General features: G+C 34.2%; 1 protein-coding gene and 1 long non-coding RNA gene across 2 annotated transcripts; both read right to left on the bottom strand.

The window, feature by feature from the left end:
• Window positions 1-1,592: 1,592 nt before the first annotated feature.
• On the bottom strand, window positions 1,593-24,640 carry LOC127834690 (uncharacterized). The gene is made up of 4 exons (XR_008028060.1): window positions 24,563-24,640; window positions 4,065-4,674; window positions 3,635-3,756; window positions 1,593-2,633 (listed from the first exon to the last, which is right to left on the bottom strand). It is a non-coding gene; the product is annotated as an uncharacterized LOC127834690 (long non-coding RNA).
• Window positions 14,923-18,052, bottom strand: LOC127834688 (uncharacterized). The gene is made up of 3 exons (XM_052360712.1): window positions 17,530-18,052; window positions 17,127-17,285; window positions 14,923-16,067 (listed from the first exon to the last, which is right to left on the bottom strand). Exons 1-3 carry the CDS (start codon window positions 18,043-18,045, stop codon window positions 15,372-15,374), a joined length of 1,371 nt encoding a protein of 456 aa, XP_052216672.1. The 5' UTR covers window positions 18,046-18,052; the 3' UTR covers window positions 14,923-15,371.

Here is a 24,640-nt window from a genome sequence, read left to right as displayed (position 1 = left end):
AAAAATCGTATAATCTCCCTTTAATACTCAGTAAGTATTATATGGTGTTTGCTAAGAATTATGTATAATTCTAATCTTATCTTATAATAAGAATCGTATAGCAGTGATTATTTCATTTCCTTTTCTACTTGTCCGATTGATAAATGTCTTATTATAGTTGTGTGAACTTATAGATTCTTAAGTACATTTTTGTAGTGATTGCCAATAATCAAATAAAACATTATGCATAATACCAGTTGTTTGTTAGTAAAATGTGTTGACAAAACTAATGTCTGAAAACAACTACAAATCATTTCAGAAATGACATATTATTAAATTTTTATCTTTTTATTCGTTTAATGTTATCAAAGAACAAATATATTTTTTATTTTGAAATAATACGTTTAATTTTGCTGTCAGTGTTGATGAGATGAATATAAAAGAGGGCAAAACCTTATTTGCAATCACATGATAAGATACTCATTCTTTGCAGTCAATAGATATGTATTTGATTGTTTTAAATTATAGTCTTGTTTTAATATAAATAATACCCGACGTAATATTTTTTTTCCGGATAGCACTATTAAAAAACTTGAACTGTTAGCTATGTGATTGGATACTTGTTTTTTGTCGCTTTGCAAAATTAAGTTGATATATCTAAAAAAGTGAGTGACTTATGACATACAATTATGTTATGAATGTGTATTCATTAACTACTGTGTTACTTAAATATATTGAAACATATATTGCCATTTTCTTCCTACATGTACGACTGAAAACTGTTTGAGCGGGATCGGGGTTAAACCAGAATCTTCTAGGTGATGAGCGGATGCTAAAGTAACATTACTACTCAAAATCACCGAAAATTTCGTACAATATTTCGTAAAATAAAGCTAAACAATGAAAACTCATTTTTCCTTATGCCCATTGTCGAAATTTCAACGCCAGATGTGGTCTGGTAAAATAGATGTTTGTGGTTACAAAATGCTCGTTTTTATTATGGTTTTAACATGGTACCATTTTAGTGTTCGTGTGCCGAATCAATATATATATATTCGCAGGAAATTAACATGATGAAATTTATTGTGGTCACAAATAAATAAAAACTAGCATTTTGTATCTACATAAATCTATGAAATCATACCACATCTAGCGTTGAAATTGTGGCTATTGCTATAAGGAACACTGATTGTTTAGGTGTTATTTTATTTTACGAAATAATTTCGTTGATTTTGAGCGTTATAGAGACTTTAAAACCACAACTTTATGGTAAGCCTGCAATTATGAAATTGGTAAGCGTGCAAACATAGGAAATTGTAATGATTTGTTCGGTTCCTTTACGTGGTAATTGCACAAAACCAAGAGTTATAAATAGTTCAAAAGCGTCTTGAGACGCGTTTGGTTGTCTGGTTAGTGCGTTAGTTGATAGATACACTACTTCCCTAGCTAACCTGAATCAGATTTTTGTATTAAATATCTGCATAATTAAAACATATTTGTTTAAGACGCCTATATATCTTTATGTGTAGACATGCAACAATTCGACGTTAACCGATAGCCTTATGGTAAATGCGCAAAGCCTATGAGTAGATGATGTCTGGTTAAGACGTACATTTGGTTATTATGTATTTATTTTCATAATAAGTCCCAACCAATGTTTCACCGTCGAAGACCATATAGGCGTTTGTGCCATTCTCATGTTCATGCGGAAGACTTAACAAGTTTCTGTATTGGCATTTGTATATTAAAACAGGGACTTCATGCACAATCCGTTTCACAAAAACCAAATGACATGTCTCTGTTGCTTAAATATAATAAACAAAAGGAGCACCATCACTAATAATAATATCTATATTAAATTAGAAGTACACTACGTTTTGTACCAAGAGTACGGTATAATATACATTTGATTCTTTCCAAGAGCGTCGAACATAAAGCCATTAACTGATTTTGTTTAAAAACGAATAACCGTGTTTTCTTTTCTGTACTGAGAGTTATTTTCCGTCATAAGATAATGTTCTGTGTAAGCTTAAATTTAATTATCTTTTGAGGACTTTAAATGACTCTGTTCAACCAGTTGTTTAACTTTTTCCGTTATGTAATAGCGCTTCTTGCAAATCTTCAACTTCTGTTGTTGAGGGCTCTTTCGTTATCCTTTCGTTTTGAATTGGTCTACGGAATCGACGCCAGACATATAGTGATGCTAACGTGATTGGCACAACAGGCGCAGCAACCGCGCCTAATACTGCCAAACTAAAGGCCAGCGGGGTTCCAGCAGCCGAAACAAACGTAGCTGCTGCTATACCGGCTCCTACTGACGCATGTCCAGCTCCGCCGACACTAAATGATGCCGCTGTTATGCCTGCAACCCCTTCTATAGCCGCGACACCAGCCGCAACGGCGCCAATCGTTTTGTTCGACGACGCCATTTCATTCTTTTCCCCAGAAAGAGCATGCTCTATGCGGGTTCGAACATCACCAGTGAGATGTTGCAGCGTATCTGCCACATTGAGCATATGTTGTAATTTTAAAGAGTCGCGGTCCTCGAGCTTTATATTGCTGCAGCTCTTGATCATAGTGGTTAGGTTTAATAGCGCATCTTCTAACGTTCTGTTCATGTCAGTTGCAGCAACCCCTAATGCATCTCTTTTCAACTGAAATATAAACATGTAAATTACATGTTGAATAAATCGTATTGCCCCGCGGAAATAAAATGAAGCTTTATAACATTTACTTAAAATAAAAACATAATTACAAACCCAAAATAAATTCTAAAGTAATTCAAGAACAAGTGTGTGTTTTTATTTATATATGGTAACTGATCAGATGAATTTTATAAAAGCCGCCTCGTGATAAAACGTAGCTTCATTGTTCCCTTGTGGTCTAGACTAAAATATATGTTTTTTTTGCGCAAAAGAAGTTGTCCAAATGACACTTGTTTTTTGCAAAGACAAAACACAACTAAGTGGCTTGCAAAGACAAAATGCAACTGACCGAATACTAGTATTTATTATTAACCATTTGTCAAACGAAGTTGTCTATCAAGGTTTCTGGAAAATAGCTTTAGTGTGTTTTGACAACTTGGGTATTTTGGAGACATGAATAATGCGTGGAATGGTAAGCTTGAATTACATTAGCGCCTGTCCGATCAAGGTTCTTTATAATACAATATTTTAATTGTTTCCCGCGAATAACTTTTTTTTCGGTTTTATGCTGACTTGAATGTAGTGTTTTTAACTCACACACAATCCTTTAGCAACGATACAAGTAATGCAACGTTATTCTATTGTACTTTATGAAAAAGTTTAATAGAATAACGTTACATTTTTTGTATCGTTGCTGATTAAACTGATTAAACATAAGATTGAAGATTGAGTTATGCTTTGTTCTTTGGAGTTTCTAGTTTATGATTGGATAATATACGCACTGCTCATACAGATCTGGGTGTTTTCAACGATAAACACTTTAATTTTCAAATTTCCTAACACAATCGTATTACTCGCCGCTCCGCTAAATCATTATAATTATATTTGCAAAAATGTGTGTATACACTTTGAATCTTTGACAAATGTCTACACGTTCCATTGATATTTGCTTCTTTACCTTACGTAGTTACTGGATTGTCTCAGAAAATTTAGAATGATTGTTCACGTACACTAAATCATTTAGGATGCCCACAAGGGTGTCTATAAAATGGCCCATCTCGTCATCAGCCATCGTCATGGCAGGTCGATACATAATGTAGTCGTGAAGACGCGGAAAAGACCTGTAAATAAACTACAACAACACACGCTCAGCCATCGTCATAGTAGGGGAATGTCTTAGCGTTTTGCACTTGTCTCTAACCTTAAAATATCAATTTTTATTATTTTTATATAAATTCAGTTTGAGCAAATATTATTCTGTAAACAAAAGTATCTAAGTATGAACCATTGTTTATTTTTATCAAATGATAAACATCGTTCTTAATGTTACATAGACCAGACAGAGACACCTTTTTAAAAACAGTTTATATGTCATGCACGGACTTGAAGAGAACAATAAACCTCGCCATTCATTATAATATCTTATTAAAAAGATATTACCTTTGTACATATATTGGTAGATTTGCTTAGGTCGTCTTTGAAGTGCTTCTGGAATTCGATAGTCGATACATTTGATTATGTTATTCACAATGCCGTTAAAATCGGCGTCGCGAGCCGTGTTCACATTCTCATAACCATCTGGGGGCATGTAACATTTAGCGATCGACCACGCGATTGTGCACCATTGGGTTGCGTCCGTATTTTTCCAGGAAAATCCTTTAAAACGATGATTGTCGATGATAGATTTGCATAAACGATCACACATGCCGTTCGTTGGACATCTTCTGTTACTGAGAGCGACACTGTTGTAAAATTTACAGCCTCTGTGTTTTGTTTTGCACACTGTCTTTGTAGGGCATTTTATAACATTAGGAGTCATGCATTTGTTACATACTGTGCCTTGTGGCTGAAGCGTAGTGCCTTGAGCATGTTGTAGTATCTGAATACGAAACGATTCAATCTCTGCCTCAACGACACAAGTTAGAACATCCTTAGCAAGGCTTTGTGCAAAATGGCATTTCATCTAGTTTCGATATTCAGTGCTAGTAAAAACGTGTTGAAAATTGGCCATATCCAAATTGTCAATGCTTCAATTTTGGTTTGCTTGCGTCTGCAATTACAAGCAAAATACAATTGTTATAAAAAGTATGGATTTTAAACAAACAACAAATTCGTTGAATTGATATCCCCTGCAAGATAATGGAGAACAATTGTGGACAGTTATTACTGAATCCCTTGATGCATAGTGAAGGGGTGACTAAATCATGAATAATTCATCAAATTTGAGACCTTTGACCTCAAATGTGTGGCCTTGACCTTTGCCCCTAGGATTATGTGTGTTGAATGTGAAGCACCCCAAGATGATTGAGAACAACTATGGCAAGTTTCATGACTATGGCGCATGTGTTAATGCAGATAAAGCTCTAAGCTTATATAAAAAAGCATTTTTTAAAGATACAAAGGGCCACAACTCCGTTATTAACTGATGGTGTACAATGCCATTTGGCGTGCATCATCCTATTATCCATATATATACACATACCAAGTTTCAATGAAATCCGCCAAAGCACTTTCAAGATATGGCTCCGGACACACAAGTGCCGGACGGACGGTCGTAATGACAGACGAGCGAGGCCAAAACAATATCCCTCCTCCTATGGCGGGGGATAATAAATGAGAATCACCGTTTCAACACGTTTATATATATATATATATATATATATATATATATATATATATATATAATGTAATTGTAAATAAAATCTTGTTATATTCGAATCTTTTCAGCGTAGATGCGTGGGATGTACGAAATATGCGTTTCGTTTCGTTGTTAAACCAGTATTATTGAATAACAAAGTTACATTTTAAATTAATTGTTGTGTCTCCAAATCGAATTCAATATACTATGAGTGTTAACGAATCAACACAAACAGCTCGCACGCGCCAACACATCCAACCAATCACGCACACGCACGCACGCACACGCGCACGCACGCACACATACATAGAGCGAATAAACTAGGATATTGTTTGGAATATGGATATTGATCATAAGTATGATCAATTTAAATATTGTGTCAAGAATTTCCGCACGAATGTAAGATGCAAAAAAATGCTCTTAACATGAACGAACAAGTTAAAGAGAGATAGTAAATGGAGACTTTTTACACGGTGTATTTAGTATCGCCTTTAAACATAGATAGTTGTATCTCTGAACGCAACTTCGATAACGCAACTGAAGTGTGGTAAGAAATTCGTGTAGGTCTTCTTTTAAAATCCCACTCAAGTCGTTTATGGTTTATCATTGTTTTATCTGATTTATCAATAAAACGATACTAGTTGATATATATTATTCATTAAAAGAACAATATCGTTTTGATGCGTGTCTATTTTGAGGAATAAACCCTTTTAACAACTTTGCAAACTTTTTTACTTTTACTCTACGCATCATTCATGGATGGAATGCGCATAGCTGTTTTTAAGTGAGGTTAGTTGGAACTGACTTACAAAATGGCGTCGTTTTCGTTATTTTCGACAAGAAGCAGCCTGTATTTTCAGCCCGTTAAGCTATTTGAATTTCTGTTTAATGAATACACCCTTAACTTAAGGCTCTACGGCGTGTGTGCTTCCCGTTTTTTGTCTTTAGCGTAAACAGACGTTTGTCAGTTTTGTGTATTTAGAAATATATAATTATGTATATATCACCGGCTTAAACGTTTTGAACAAAAAACAACAGAAACAGACATCTCCACAATTAAGTGACACAGCCCTATAATGTTCAGCTTATCACACATATATGACCCGGACCGTTCACTACAAACTCTGAGTCACGTTAGCGTTACCGATCGCCGAAATCACCATTGGCGATTACAATTCCTGACTGGCGATTAAAAATAAGATTTTCATGAAATCGGCGATTGATTTTTTTTAGACCCTATGCTTTTCAAATGCACAATCTAAATGCCTGTTTTCAGGCCGTATTAATCGCCAGAAACATCGATAAGATTTCACAGATAACACCCTTACCGGAAAAGCCCCAGGGGATAATGACGACCGCCTAGGTCGTTAATCCACATGGCTAATGTCTTAATATATGTATCCCTGAAAAAGCAACTTTTTGGAAAACCACACTAATCTGAAGGTACAAATAAACATGACACATTTATAATCCTTTCAAAATCACACACCGTATCAACCGTTATTATTTAAATGAAGCTATCATTGGTTGATATAATGGACCAGCGTTGTTTGTAACGGGGTGATTAGTGGGGGTTTTCTATTCTCGTGCTTTTCCGGGATCAGTCTATTTGTCACGCTTTACACTGCGACCAGACTTTTTCTAACATTTGGGTTACTCGGCGATTTACGTGATAACCGAATCACTGAAGCGTTCCGTGTAATGACCTATAGATGTTACGATTCAACGTTATCGAATCGACCAGTACGGAATTGTCATTTAATTACATGTGTGGAGTTATGGCATTATTGGAATAATACCAGAAAGGCCGTTTACCCAAAAGGCCTTCCCAAAAAGGCCGCATAAGTGAACCAAAAAGGCCTCCTGTTATACCAAAAAGGCTATACAATATTTGTATTAAACTTCATACCTGTTTTATGACTTATTCCATATTGATTTATGTGTATTTGTTTGTAAACACAATTTGAAACCTAAAATAACAATAATTGCTTTAAGGCCTTTTTGGTTCATTTTTTTGGCCTTTTTGGTACGCTTTGGGGCCTTTTTGGTAAGGCCTTTTTGGTATTCGACGTTTTTGGTATGCGGCCTTTTTGGTTTTCGTCCTTTCTGGACCTAAACATTATTGACATTATTTATAGCAACTATAAACTTATTTCCCAAGAAACATCGATTTTGATTGGCTTAAACAGTAGATAAGAGCAACTTCCCTTTACGGTCGCTATGCAACTTGAAAGACCGATTTAAAAAGTGTGTTGCAGATTCCGGGGAAAATGGATGCTTACTAAAATAAATATTTTGCAGAATAATATTCACAAAAAAGATTGTGTATTAAGAAATCAAATCTGTGGTGCGTTTTTGGGGCTATTTTCTGAGCAAAATTACGACTTTTATTTTTTTCTGAAATAAGCACTTGTTTGCTAGTTCTTCTTGAATGATCTGAGCTTTTATGAGTACATACGTACAGCTCAGCGACCCGGAGAAGTTTTTTTCTTCGCTGGTGAGCCACTTGCTGACAATTTGCAGCCGATTTTTTTTCTTTACATAGACACCGGTGGAGAAGTGATAATGATACATTAACACCGTTAAACAGTTTTCGGTACATGTGTTATTTAGGTTAGAAACCACTAACCCGTCTCGGTAGTAATTACACGACATTTTATGAAATCAAAACATTACTTTTTTCATTTTTTTGTTTTTGAATAAATGCGTGAGAAATTACTTAGTCAGCGTGAGACCGTCATTGCATGTCAAAACCGTGAGACTCACGGCGAAACCGTGAGACTTGACAGGTATGATTTTACAACTGGCTTGGGCTAGCATCCGATGTTGCTCATTGGAGATATGCAGGGTTGCATTTAAAAAAACTAAGATAGGGGTTCTGGCCCCCTCGCTTTCAGGAAAAGGGGAACTTGATCCCCTCTTACATTTAAAACAGGGGGACTCTAAGATAAAATTAATTAAACACACGCAAATCTCTTTTAAGAACTAACATTGTATAAACTAGGAATATGTTTAACGTATGTTCACATTGAAACTATCCTGAACTTGTTAAAAATTGAAGAAATAAATTCAAAAATATAGTTAACTGTAAAACTTTGAAACTGTTTTAAACTGTTTATATACACTGGTTATAAAAGATGTGTCCGATTCTGCATTCGCGTCTGCACTATTTGAGACATCCTTCGGTCGCGAACCTAACAATTGGTCATTTCCTGAGCTTACATTACTCTGTCCGCTTTCTTGTCAAAAGAATTGTGTTAATTTCTGTTGCTTCAACTTTCCTTTTTCACTTGTTTGTGAGAAATTACACATTTCTTGAATTTTCTTTTGTGAGTGTGAATAACGAGATACTCATGTGCATGTAATTCATAAATATTTTACCACTTCTACGATTTTCCAGCGCCCGCCAATGTTGTCTTTGGGACAAATTTATGTCATTACTTAAATAAATATTTTGCAGAATAATATTAACAAAAAAGATTATGTATTAAGAAATCAAAGTTAAGAAATCATTACTTGTTTACCAACATGACCCCAACCTATCAACAAGAGCAGCCTATGGGCCTCGCGACTTTCAAGGGCCACATGAGACAATGACGAACGATTTTATTTACTCACTTAGCCTCATCTAATGACTTCACAAAGCCAATTATTGTATATCCATGCTCTGGTCCGATTAAAGGCGTGACATTGTCCTACCAAAAGACAATCATTTATTGTTTACAAAACCGTATGAAATCGACTGGGCACTGACGTTCTAGTAGTCACTTGGCCAACTAGGGGCCTGGGGTGTGGGCCCTAAAAGTGTCACTGCTTAATCCACCACCAACACAAGGCAGTGGATTGTTGCACATGATTCGATAATGCGAAATTATCACGTAGCATTCGTTAAATTTCCATTTAATCCTGTAACCTCATGCAATATTTCCATGTATAGCTTTTATATATGAAGTTATGTACCTAAGCATGTTATGGGAGTGCGGTTCTTTAACAACAATAGCAATAATTATTTATTACAAATTATTTCCGGCAAAAAAAATCCGATTGTTGCATACTTACATGTAACATTGATAAATATTTCAATTGTATAATTTTATATCTTAATTGATAATTTTTAATTAACAAATGTGTTAATGTCACATTTTGAGAATTGTTTTTGAAATTTAATTCAAATCCATCACCACGCCATGCATTTGAAAAACAACTAATAAATATATTTCATACAACGAAAAGAAACACACAAACACTATTAATTTCCCCTTAGTGAAACTTCTGCTGACCAGCAAAAGCGAAACCTTATTTATTTATGACAAGGAACTAATTTAAAATCAGTAAGGCTCAACACAAATTTAATAGACAAACGTAAATACAAACATAAACTTACCTGATTTAAAGCGATTTATAATTTTACACATTTAACACACATACTACATTGTACATATAATTTATTTTCTACATTTATATCCAGTATAGTACTTGTAGATCTAAGTGTTAAAACAATTTAACCCATTTATGATGCGGCGTCTCATCAGGGTCTTCGCTGTTTGCGTAAAGGAATTTCTGTAAGATATATTCTAAATATAGAAATAAATATACTAGATATCCCTAATTTTGGAAATAAATTGATCCAATATAGAAGGATGGGAGAGTCCACTAGGCATAAATGAGTCGGACGGGTTAACGGAATTATTCTATAATAAAAAGCTTTATGATCAAAGCCGGGACTCAATTTGTGCAGGCTTTAACTGTCATATCGAACGAACCTATTTTACATATAATTATTTGATTCCCAGCTTATGTTCGTTGAAAAATAGTTGATTAATAATACCCACTGAATTCGCCCATGAGACGGACACATTCGCCCTTAACACGGACACAGATTTGTATTTTGCATTTATTTGGTTATCCATTCCCTCTATTTATAACCAAAGCGCTGAAGGAACGGAAGTTGTTAGCTATTGCAAAATCTTAGACGCAACTCATTTTTGTCAAAATTAGGTTATAGCTTTTTTAATCGCAAGTTTAAAATATACACAAGCCATTCAAATTTATAAAGATTGTGCCTTAACGTACCAGTCGAGATGTGTATGCACTGTGTAACATCCTATTTATGTTATAGAGATAACTGAGACAAAATAACAATATGTCCATTTTTGACGTTCTGAAAGCATAAAAAGTATGATGTAATCGGTATAATAAGAAAATAAATATAAAAGAAAATTTGCAATCACCATCATATTAAATGAATATTGTTGGAATATCGAATACCTATCGCACTAAGAATATGCACAAAACTTTTTTTGACACCATAAACATATTCAAAATAAACAATAAGATAATTGATGAAAATTAATAAAGAATAAATCTGTGAGCAATACTTTTACTCACGAATTAGGTAATTATAAAGACAGCCCTGTTGACCCGTACCTTGTTGTTTATGCATTACTTGTACCCTAGCATTTCACACGTTGTCAACCAGTCTCTGGCCTGAACATCGGTTTAGAACACTAATGCGCTTTCACGGCGTAGCTGTTTTACCCAGATTGACCTTTACATAATGCCAGCAGACTCGAATGAATTGATTCGAATATATCATAGGCTGATTCGAGTGAAATCTTCTGAACTTTGGCTGCATCACTGTGTCTGTGCACAGCGTAACGGATGTAGCACTGTTCAGTTAAGGAATTCCGGACTAGTCTCTGTATGTTCATACAACACACATTGTGGCCTAGTTACAATTACGCGTTATTATCCATCTCGCATAATTACAGGGTCTGTACTCGGTTACTCAATCGTCAGGGGTAGAAATATTTGACTATCGATAAACACAGTTTTGTTTCCAAGATCAAAAAACAAACACTACCGAAATAATATAGTGTCACAATAAGAGGAAATTCGTTTAATTATCTAACCACAAATGTTTGCCGTACTCAGTCAGCACGTCTAGAAATTGTTCTTGAACGCCTGAATAAGGCTACCCTTATTTGCCAGTTTGATATATTTGCTATTTTAAATTCAATATTCTATCGAAAAGCATTGTGCTTAAATGTGCAATTTACAATTCGCAATAATATTTTAAAGACCCGCGTCATGCAAAAATGGGTCTGATGCCATATGCGCGCATCATATATATAGCCCAACCAGCCTGCGCAACTCTCAATCTGGCCAGAAAATACATAATGAGACCATAACACCCTAAGTTATTTTATAGCGGACATCAACTCCTCTGACCAGACTGCGCAAATGCACAGGTTGGGCTTGAGCTACGCTGGCCGAAACGACATAATACCCATTTTCGCATGACGCGCCGATTAAAGTGTGGCTTAAAACTGCGTGCTAATCAAATATGAACAAACGATTTTTTTCGATGGTGAAGAAATAAACTCATCATAAGCCACGTAAGGACACATGATGCGCACTCCCGTAGTATAATTTTATCTACTTACACTAATGTGTGGTTTGACTATAACAAAACGGTGAATATGCGACTAACAAGCGAAAAAAACGCAATGGTGAAACTTTTGTATTGAATTTAATTATTTCGAAACGTTAATTTCAAATTTTATTTCAAAGTAAGCATTAATGCCGACTACATTTTTAAAAGAAATTTCTTGTTATATTGAGTTGTTTTGTTTAATTCGGTTTTAGCGATTATAAAACATTTTTGTTGTTGTCTTAGTATACCTGTAGTTATTGGTGAACTCATGCTCAACGTTTCATAAACAAGAATAACATTATACTAATGCGTTGTTATCACCCCTGCAATTGAGAATACATGAGCCATCGCTGCTTCCTGTTGAGCACGAAATAACGTTTCCAAGAGATATCAAATTTAACCTCGCTGTAGTAGCAAGCAATATCAACGAGGTTACGCAGCAGACGCGTGATAGTGTTTTGGACTCTCGATACCACTATATACTTGTTGATCAGCAAAAGTTATATTTACCCGCATCTATTAATACCCTTAGATTATAAATGACCTTTGCTGAGCAAAAATACCACGTGATAAAGACGCAGCAAATAGTGGACTACTATTATTTACATTATCTTCCACGACACGTTTAATTCAAACATTGTTTATTGGTTCTGTTCTATATACGCTCCGTTCAAAAATATTCCATTTAACACGATATTCACATTATGTTTCCATTTGTGAATGAATAAAGTTGAATAACTGAAACAACTGGCATAAATTATACAACTCTTTCTCGGTGGGATGCGGCAGTTATTAGTTTTATTGTAGCTAAAAAAGCTGACTTGAAAACGCGTGAAATAAACCTTAGTTGTTCGCAAGCGAACAATTAAAAATGAAAATTGCCCAGTAAAAGCCCTGTGTTGATTGTATAAGTTTATTCTTTTGTCAACATGTTGACAAAATAAGTTATTAAACAAGAGGCCCATGAGGGCCGGAATCGCTCTACTGCTATAAACACTGTGCAAATTTGGAAAAATAAGAAACTGTGTACTTAATCATCGCGCAAACAAGGAGAATCTTCTCAAATTCAAGGGGAGATTATTGTGTACTTTTTTCTCCGATACTGCGCATATTCAATAAGGTTCAAGTCCTCGTTGATATAAAGATACTGTGAAAATTTGGAAATAATTGGATGAAAACTGTGAAATTAATTGCGTAAACAAGCGGGATTTCAAAATTTTCTCATATTCAAGGGGAAGTAATTCTGGACTTATTGCTTCGATATTGCTCTTTTTTAAAAAGGAATTGAGTCCTCATTGATACAAAGACACTGTGTAAGTTTGCCAAAAATTGGATGAAAATTAGGGACTTTATTACATAAAAAAACTTACTTTTCATTTTTTTCTCAAATTCAAGAGATAATTCTGGACTTATAACTCCGATATTGCTCATTTTCCATAGGGTTTGACTCATCATTCAGATAAAGACACTGTGCAAGTTGGGAAATGATTGGATGACAACTGTGGACTTTATTGCGTAAACAAACCTTATTTCACAATTTTCTCAAATTCAAGGGGAGATAATTCTGGACTTTTTACTCTGATGTAACCCATTTCCAATAGGGTTCGAGTCCTCATTAATATAAAGATACTGAAAAAGTTTGAAAATAATCGGATGAAAACTGTGGACTTTATCGCGTAAACAAGAAAAAGTCTAACGCACGCACGCACGCACGGACGGACGACGGAAACCACGCCATGACATATGCTCTACAGGCCTTCGGCCAGTAGAGCTAATAATAGAAAAATGACATGGTCACTTATATGTGTCTATCCGGCCTTTACAACAACGGAACAATTTACGATCGAGTCATGTTAATTGGAATGAATTTGTGGTTAATTCTCATCCGTATTCCTCTGCCAGCACATAAACTCATGTTCGCCATTAGGGCGAATAGCGGTCGCCTCAAGGGCTTATTGAGTTGTAATTAATGTGTACCGCAAAACCTATACAATATCTAGCGAACCACTGAAAAATACGTTTTAATATTATAGAATAAGGTTATGCTTTCAATATAAAGTGAATGCTGTGAAATGTATCCGACAAAAATGCCGATGGAATCAAGATAATCGAAAATTAAAAATTTTCCGTCACCAGAAGATATCAATACTGTAACGAATCCAAATTCATCGTGAGATAATATTTGATAACATTTTATTTCAAAATTTTAATTCTTTTGAATATGGAGGGTAAAGTATTCGTTATTATGTCACAAATCATGCTAAACAAATTTGTCCTTTGAAAAATACAAAGATAAAAATGTCCGACTCAAGGGCAAAATCGACTAAAGGGCGAGTTACCCTAATGCATACCAGTTGTTTGTGAATAAAATGTGTTGAAAACAAACCATCACAGACAACTAGAAACTTTTAAGAAATGGCATATAATAAAATTTCTATTAGTTTTTTTTTCGTTGTACACTCTCAAAGAACAAATAGTTTTTTATATTTTGAAATATTACGTTTATTTTGCTACTTCAGAGAGGATAAGATGAATATGAATAAACGCACAACCTTATTTTCAATCTCATGAATACGATACTCATTCTTTACATGTAATAGATAATTATTTCATTGTTATATTCTCAAGTTATAATACAAAAATACCCGACATAATAAATTTATCCGGATAGACTTAGACTGTTCGCTATATGATGGGAAACTTGTGTTTATTGCCGTTTTACTAAATTAAATTGATATATCTTATAAAAATGTGTGTATAATAACCAAGAATTGTGTTATGAATGATCTAAATTAACAACTGTGTTACTAAATATATTGGAAATATATTGCCGTTTTGTATGCATGTACCACTGAAAACAATTGTGAGCGGGTTTTGGGGTTGACCCAGGATCTTCTAGGTGAGGAGCGGATGTTATACCACCACTTTATGGTAAACTTGTATTTATGAACTTGGTAAGCAGGCAAACATCGGAATTGTAAATGATTAATTCGGTTTCCCCTACGTGGTAATTGCACAAAAGCAAGAGTTATAAATAGTTGAAAAGCGTCTTGAGTCTTTCCTAGGTGACCAGGATCAGATTTCGGTAATAAATATCTGCATAATTAAAACATATTTGTTTAAGACGCCTATATATCTTAATGTGTAGACATGCAACAATTCGACGTTAACCGATAGCCTTATGGTTAATGCGCAAAGCGTAAATGAAAAGATTATGTCTGGTAAAGACGTAAATTTGGTTTTTATGTATTTTTTAATAAAAGGTCCCAACCTATTGTCCACCGTCGAAGACCATATAGGTTTTTTCGCCGTACTCTTGCACGCCCATGCGTAAAACTTAAGTTACTGTATTTGCATTTGTATATTAAAACAGTGACTTCATGCACAATCCGTTTCACAAAAACCGAATGCCATGTCTCTGATGCTAGAATATAATAAACAAGAGCAGCAGCATCACCAATTATTACATCTAGATTCACTAAGTTTTGTACCAAAAGTAGTCTAATTTATAAAAAAAATTCAAGAGCGTCGCACATAAACACATTAAAATGTTGTTAAAATAGCGTGTTTAAAAAAAAACAATTCTTAGTTTATATTTCCCTTAATGGAAATTAATTTTCTTCAGAAGACCTTTTGCAATTTTTGATTAAATTGAATTGTTTTTGGCGTGCTTTTAATGACTTTGGTCAACCAGTTGTTGAACTTGTTCCCGTAATGAAATAGCCCTTTCTTGCAAATATCTAATATGATGTAGATCGTTTACTTCTGGCATTGAGGGCTCTTGTGTTATCCTTTCGTTTTGAACTGGCTCACGGAATCGACACCAGACATATAGTGATGCTAACGTGCCCATTACTGCCAAACTAAAGGCAAGCAGCTTGGATCCAGCAAACGCAGGTGCTGCTATACTGGCTCCTATTGACTCATGTCCAGCTCTGCCGACACTAATTGATGTTTCTGTTAATGCTTCAAACATGACCATGCTGGGTTCTTCTGTAAATGCTTGAAATGCTGGAGTCATGACCTCGCTGGTTTCTATCGACGCAGGTCCAGCTCCGCCGACACTTATTGATTCCGCTGTTATTCCTGCAACCCCTGCGACAATAGCCGCAACAGCGCCAATCGTTTTGTTCGACGACGCCGTTTCATTATTTTCCTCAGAAAGAGCATGCTCTATGCGGTTTCGAACATCCCCAGTGAGATTGTGCAACGTGTCTGCCACATTGAGCATATGTTGTAATTTTAAAAAGTCGCGGTCCTCGAGCTTTATATCGCTGCAGCTCTTGAACATAGTGGTTAGGTTTAATAGCGCATCTTCTAACATTCTGTTCATGTCAGTTGCAGAAACCCCCAATGCATCTGTTTTCAACTGAAATATAAACATATACAATACAAAATTGAATAAATTGTATTACCATGTGAAAATAAAAAAGGTCTTTATAACATTTTCTAAAAATAAATAAACAGATGGCTATTAAAAATGCAAAAGCAAAACAAATGAAACGTAATTCTAGATATTGTTATTAATATATATGGCCAATTATTAGGCTTTATGTAAGGCGCCTCGGGATAAAACGTAGCTTCACTGTTCCTGGTGGTCTAAAGTAAAATATGTTTAAGTTGCACAGAAGAAGATGTCCAAATGACTCTTAAGTTTTGAAAAGACAAAACACAGCTAAGTGGTTTACAAAGACAAAACACAACTAAGATTTTTGCAAAGATAAACACAACTAAGTGGTTTCCAAAGACAAACACACGTAAGTGGTTTACAAAGACAAAACACAACTAAGTGGTATGCAAGGACAAAACACAACTATGTGGTTTGCAAAGATAAAACACAACTAAGTGGTTTGCAAAGACCAAACACAAGTGATCGATTATGTATAATTAATTATTTGTTAACAGAAGCTGCAAATCCAGGTGTTCGGTCAATAACTTTTGTTTAATTTGACAACTTTGATATTTTGGAGATGTGAATGGTGCGTGGAGTGGTAAGCTTGAATTACATTAGGGACTGTCAGATCAAGATACTTAATAATACAATATTTAAACGGTTAAGAGAAAATAACTTTTTTTCTGGTTTTATTCTGAATTTCTTATGAAGGTGTTAATCACAGACAGTCCTTTAGCGACGATACCAGTGATTTAGCGTAATTCTTTTGAACTTTTCCATCACTAAATAAACATTAGATTGAAGTTTGAGATATGCTAGGCACTCGAGGAGTTCTAGTTGATGCGTGTCTAATACACGCCTTGTTCATCTTGATCTGGGTGTTTTCAGCAAAAAACACCTTAATTTTCCAAATTCCTAACATAACCTTATTAATCGCCGCTGAACCATTATTGCAAAGTGTGTTAACAATTGGAATCTTAAAATTATTTGAAAACACCAAATGTATACACGTTCCATTGATGTATGCGTCTTTACCTTAAGTAGTTTCTGGCTTGTCTCAGCAAATTTAGAATGATTGTTCACGTTTACTGAATCATTTTGAATGCCCACAAGGGTGTCTATAAAATGATACATCTCGTCACCAGAAATCGTCATAGTAGGAGAATGTCTTAGCGTTTTGCACTTGTCTGTAACCTAAAAAGATAAATTGATTAATTGTCTTTCATATCAGTTTCAGAAAATATAATGTTGAGAAAAAGTATATAATTATGAACCATTGTTATAAAATGATAAACACCGTACTAAATGTTAAAAAGGACCAGAAAGAGACACATTATTTGAGCATGGAAAATGACCTTGAAGAATAACACAAATTCATTAGTCATGCAAGCACGAGAAGAGAACACTAATCATCAAAATCTTATTAAAAAGATATTACCTTTGTACATATGTTGGCAGATTTGCTTAGGTCGTCTTTGAAGTACTTTTGGAATTTTATACAGTTGATGATGATATTCACGATGCCGTTAAAATCGGTATCACGAGCCGTGTTCACATTCTCATAACCATCTGGGGGCATGTAACATTTAGCGATCGACCACGCGATCGTGCACCATTGGGTTGCGTCCGTATTTTTCCAGGAAGGTCCATTAAAACGATGATTGTCGATGATCGATTTGCATACACTATCACACATGCCGTTTGTTGGACATCTTCTGTTACTGAGAGCGACACTGTTGTGAAATTTACAGCCTTTATGTTTTGTTTTGCACACTGTCTTTGTAGGGCATTTGATAACATTAGGAGTCATGCATTTGTAACATACTGTGCCTTGTGGCTGAAGCGTAGTGACTTGAGCATGGTGTAGTATCTGAATACGAAACGATTCAATCTCTGCCTCAACGACATCGGTTAGAACATCCTTAGCAAGGCTTTGTGCAAAATGGCATTTCATCCAGTTTCGATATATATTTAGTGCTAGTAAAAACGTCTTGAAAATTGGCCATATCCAAATTGTTAAGTCTGCAATTACAAACAAAATACAATTATTACAAAAAGTATGAATTTTAAACAAATAAATACGAATCATCGTTTCAACACGTTTCACTACATATATATATATATATATATATATATATATATATATATATATATATATATATATATATATATATATTGTAATTTTTAATAAAATCTTGTAATATTCGAATTTTGTTTAGCGTAGATGCGTGGGATGTACGAAATATTTGTTTCGTTTCGTTGTCAAGACGTTATTATTATTGAATTACGAAATTACATTTGAAATAAATTGTTGTGTCTCCAAATCGAATTCAATAGACTATGAGGGTTAACGAATAAACACACACACGCATGCACGCACCCACACATAAACACACGCACACACACGCTCGCACGAACGTACGCACACATACATAGAGCGAATAAACTAGGATATTGTTTGGAATATGGCTATAGACCATATGTATGATCAGTTAATTTCTTTGTACAGAATTTCCGCACGTATGTAAGATGCAAAAAAATACTCTTAACAAAAACGAAACAGACAAAGGGAGATATTAAATGGAGATATTAAATGGAGACTTTTAACACGGTATATTTTTAGCAACGAGCTGTCTAATAGATTGGACTCTTTGTATCAGCACTGAGTGAAATTTATATGAAGAGACTTCATGGGGACTAGTATTGAATTTTAACATAGTTAAAAAGGCGATGTATCTCTGAACGCAATTTTGATAACGCAACTGAAGTGTGGTAAGACATTGGTATAGGCGTTATTTTAAAATCCATCTCAAGACGTGTATGGTTTATAATTGTTTTACCTGATTCATCAATTAAACAATACTAGTTGATAAATATAATTCATAAAAAAATATGCATCGTTTTGATGCGTGTCTATATTTAGGAATAAACCCTTTCAACAACTGTACAACCTTTTACTTTTTCTCTACGCATCCTTCATGGATGGCATGCGCATTCCGGAGCTGTCTTTAAGTGAGGTTAGTTGGAACTGACTTACGAAATGGAGTCGTGTTCGTGGTTTTCGGCAAGGAGTCGCGTGTATTTTCACCCCGGTTAGCCACTTTACATTTCTGTTTAATGAATACACCCTTTAGGCTATACGGTGTGTGTGCTTCCCGTTTTTAGCGTATCGATATATTTGTCTGTTTTGTGTATGAAGAAATATACACATATCACCGGCTTAAACGTTTTGAAAACAACAACAACAACAACAGAAACGGTAAAACTGCTTCACAATTAAGTGACACAGCCCCGCAATGTAAAGCTTATCACACATTTCTGACCCAGACCGTTCAATATAAACTCTGACGCACGATAAGACAGATAGTTCACTTCTTTATATTTATATTTGTCCTTACTTTGAACATGTTTGACATTGAGTGGCTTTAGATCTGTACCAGCAACACTTTATAAATATAATACGGGCAAAAGCCCGCGAAGCGGGCGTTGACCGTTTATACATATGGAAATTTAGACATAAAATAACATAAGAATACCACATTTGCCACGCGACATATATTTTCGCGATGCTATTTATGACCTTGAACAAATCAAAAACACTTTGACATATGCTAAATCACATGTAAATACATACCTCAGGAAATTTTTTATCAATGGCATCATAATTATGTAGCGAATCGCACTAAATATTCTCGCATTATTTGTTTTTGTTCGCAACCGTTCCAAAATTAAGTCATTACTCAATTATCTCCCCTGAATACTCATCTTCAGTGGGTATAAGCCGAAGACTGGTTCACTACATATAGTGACAGTCTTTACCAAACACAATTTTCGTGAACATAACCCGTCTTAAATATATTGCCGAATCTCAGATTACTGTCGAATTTATTTGCTTTGATCTTTTCAATATCTTATTGTTATTATTATCCTGAAAAATCACAAACGCTTGTTAAAAAATATTTTTTTTAAGCCTTATAGTTGGATTCTCTATTCTTCCAGTATTCTCGTGGTATATCAATTACGACACCCTTCTGTTTATTTGTCAGAATTTGTGACACATTTTCCATTCGCTCTCACAAAGAAGTTTTACGTGTGATCAGGAGCAATATTCTGGTAAGTTGTCGTTGTTATCCATCAGAAACACATTTATTCACAAAATTTAAAGATATTCCGATCTAACTTTTTAGTCTTTTAGCTTTAATTTTAAACGTATTTACACCTCGTCTGCTCGCACTTTACCGATATCCCGAAAGGTTACATATCACTATAATAAGCTTAGGCCTTAAACCACAAAATCCGATACCGTTGGATTTTCGTACCACAATCTTGCGTAAAAAATCTTTCAAATTCGAAATCAACACAAAACATTTATAAATTGTCTGCATTATTGATCAAATTTTAAGATATTTGTTGGTTTTCCGTTCTTAGAAGCTGTTCTGCCAAGGCAAGAGCTGGGCATCACACAAGCCATTCTATCCAGCAAAACTGCTATACAAGCTATACACACAGTTATTACCTGTGGTGATCTTTATTGGTTCTGTTGGTTTACTTGGATGGAACATGTGTGAACTTTTATAGAACTTTGAAAAGTCTATATCTGTCTATCTATAAACAAAAATAAGCTATGTTATAATAAGATCAGATGTGCAAACAATGTCAAAGGGTTGTTAAATTAAAAAATTTGAAGGCAATTATGCTGAAAAATTATGAAAGTTCCCATGCAAATTTAGTCTGTATATCGACAAGTGTCTGCCAATAAATGTCAAACTAGTAAAACAAAACATCCCACAAGTAGGTAAAAGCACCATGTACCTGTTGTGATCATTTTTAGTAAGATAGTGTAATTCTAAACAGTAGCAATAGCTTGTTTAGTAAATGCATAATGCAATTAATATGATTTCCTTTCTATTGAGTAATTTATAAATTGGCTGTTACTTGTTAATCCATGATAAATGTTTTATGGCTAGTACAAAACCAGCATTGTTATTTTTGTGAAAGGTAATAAAATAACACCACTTTGTAATTTCATATACGTAAATATTCTTGTACTGTAGATTGATGACAGTGTTTTAGTATTACTTATTTTGTAACTATTATTTTATGTGCAAGTGTTTTGTATCTCCACAAAATACCACATACCTTTTAATATATGTACTGTGTTATGTGTTATTTGAATGTTTAAATAAAAACATATGGATGATATAACATGATGTATTTTAATATGTGCATTCAAATTGTAACTATAGAGCTAATTGTATGCAGTTTAGACTGTGATTTAAGAATTGCTACAAAATGGCTAGTTTTTTAGTGGCGACAAAATGTAAACTATTCAACAATAGTTTGCGAAAGAAAATTAGAAACCTGCAAGATACCTGTATTTATTAAATATTTAAATTGTGAAACAAGTATGTTGTTACACATAATTATACATTGATAATAAATAAGAAGACAATTAGCGTTGTTAACGTTTCCCAACAATAGAAATCATTCTTCTGATGAAGTCAGTGGTATACAGCCGAAAGCTCCAGGCATGGCTTTCAATACGTAGTGTGTGTTATTTGACAGTCTAAAACTTGTTGGATTAAAAAAAATCCTGTCAAATTTGTCAATCAAAATTGATTTGACACATTACATGATTTTGATTATGTTAAATCAGTGTTCTGAATGCTAAATGCAACTGCTTTAGCAAGCTGTCAAGTTGAATTGAGACATTTGATGAAACAAACTGTTTCCTGGGTAGGACCAGTACTTAGTGTCTATATGACTTACCATGAAGTCGAAAGTCTACAAGACCTACTAGGTAGAACGAGAAATGTACTTCGACGTACAATTTTCACCGACTCTTGAGTGTTAGCCAATCAGAAGACACCTTACATCTGTTGCTTTTAGAGATATTTGACTTTGAACATTATTATTATTATTATTTATACCAAATTATGCGACTATCGACCGCTTACTCATAGATAGGGTGCGTATTTATTAAACATTATTATTATTATAATTTATACCAAATTATGCGACTATCGACCGCTAACTCATAGATATTGTGCGTATTTATTGACCTGGCGTGACGGAATTAACCTCTGACTTATGCAAGTTATGGTTATTACAAAATACGACCAACGGGGTGGTTATTATACATTATTTATCCCGTTAATTTTTGGTAACTGTTTGGTTACCGTTGGGAATTTCCTACACAGTAATGCGCTGGACGGTCGTGATACTCCGCCCCGCATGATCAATAAATACTCACTATATGCTGAATAATTTTAATTTTAAAAAGGTAACAATTGAATCTTCTTCAAATTTGTATATAATCTTTTTCAATGCATTAAATACTTAAAACTTCTATGTGCTTTTTTTTGCCATTCTGATTTTTTTATTCATTTTGTCCTCAATTAAAAAAAGATTTTAAACATTTATTATGAATAAATCTGAAGGAAACGCGGCTCAAGAGACAAGTTTTTAGATTGGCTGTTCAGAAAATGTGTACGTCGAAGTACAAACATGTATGTCGAAGTACAAATTGTACTTTGACGTACAAATATATACTTCGAAGTGTATTTTATATGTGTATGTCGACGTACAATTATTGTACATCGACGTACATTTCTCTTTTTACCTTGTAGGTCTTCTTGATTTTCAACCCAAATGGTACGCCATTGTATATCTTTAGGGTTATCTTAAGAATGCACCCACTTAAGGGATCAATACAGAGACCTCCCAGTGACTAAGCCAGTTAGCAGACACCCCATCCACTATACCACAGCCACCGAACCAGCTTTAAATTCCTGTGGCTAGAAAAAAATAAGATGCTAGATCTTTAAGCTAGGAACATGTAACTCGTTTTTAGATTGATTTTTTTGGATGCATTACTTAATTATTGCAACAATTATAATATTTTGAACACAAACATGTCAATATATTTATTAAAAATACATGGTTATCAAAAAAACTTAAAAAGCTTTTGCCCGTAAATTAGGTAGCACCTATAATCATATTATCTTTCGTTAAATGTATTCACGTAAATGCAACCAACATACCTTGTTAGCGTGTAACCTCATGTGACTCAGCGATAAAATCCGACATATCACTACTGATTTTGCTGTACCTTAAACGGTATGTGTGAACGTGTTTACATCGCAAAGTATGACTACATATAGTGATATTTTAATAAATTAAGATTTACCTGATACGTTGTTGGTAGGTTTATTTTTCCTAATAAAGAGTATTAATTGTATAAAAAACGAAAATCTGTTATGTATGCTGTAAACATAGCGCGCTATCTGTATCAAGTCACAGAACCTCGGCATTAATTAAGTGCTAACCCTGCTCCAGCTGCTACCCCCCTCAACAAACTCTCACAATATTTCATTTGTAGTACACAATAAAACAAAACAGAAGTTACATATATATATATATATATATATATATATATATATATATATATATATATATATATATATATATATATATATATATATATATATATATATATATGACAATGTATTCGACTTTGAGTTTGACTTAAAATGCTGATCTAGGAACACAAGACAATATCCGAAGCTCACTGCTCCATTTTTTTCAACCGATTTGCAAACCCATGGTAATAATGAAACAACGCGAAGTTTTGTTCTAAAGTAATGAATAGATGCCTGTTCGCTTAAGCGGTCATCAAACAGCAAACTTGCAAAAGCATTTACTACAATCATTCTGGCTACCACGAAAATACATTGCAAATATGCATAATTTGTTTTGACAGTCGGTCACATTGCAATTGCACATCTAATATAATCAAAATTAAACTTCAGTTAACACTTACTAAAATAAACATCCATGGAAATCCAATATGTTGTGAGAACCAGCTTTCTTACAATTCAACATAGTGTTTTCACTTTCGGTACACAATATAATATTTTACGCGGAAATAGTTTTAAACGAATCTGTGCTCCAATTTGTAATGGAGGTGGGGGCTTTTCTTTGCATCGAAATAAAAAGTGACAGATTGGAGTAGCAGCAAATTCCGAGTGTTTATGGCGATGACTATTCTTGCATTGCTCGTAAGGCTTTAGTCGATAATGTAAATGTATTTTTATACATACATATTATATGGTAAGCAAATTTAGCTTCATACCAAAAGTATCATTAAATTGCTCCAGGTTTTGCTTTCAAGAGTCATTGGTTCCCATCCTATGGAACGCACGATTATATATATTTTTGGCAGAACATGTGTTTTAAAACTACGAAATTCTCTGAAAGGCCATGTAGTTTTGCTATAGGTGAACAAAGGCGGTTAACACTGGAACTTGTAATATAGCAAATTATACAGTTTTTTTTTGCTCAATAGAGTATTAAACAGCATTCATCTAAACCGAAAATGTTCCACGTGTTAAATACATACAATATATGCATATAGCTCCCAAATAATTGCAGGAATTTAAAATAAATAGTAAGCGCCCTAACATATTTACCAACAGAAGACGACACATTGTAGATACCTCAAAAAGAAAACAATTAAACACCCACACTCAGAACAAATGCTTGTTTAA

The sequence above is a fragment of the Dreissena polymorpha genome, chromosome 6 (genome assembly GCF_020536995.1).
Source record: "Dreissena polymorpha isolate Duluth1 chromosome 6, UMN_Dpol_1.0, whole genome shotgun sequence".
Taxonomy (NCBI): domain Eukaryota; kingdom Metazoa; phylum Mollusca; class Bivalvia; order Myida; family Dreissenidae; genus Dreissena; species Dreissena polymorpha.
The sequence above is the reverse complement of the archived record's forward strand: the minus strand, read 5'-3'. Positions and strand labels throughout refer to the sequence as shown.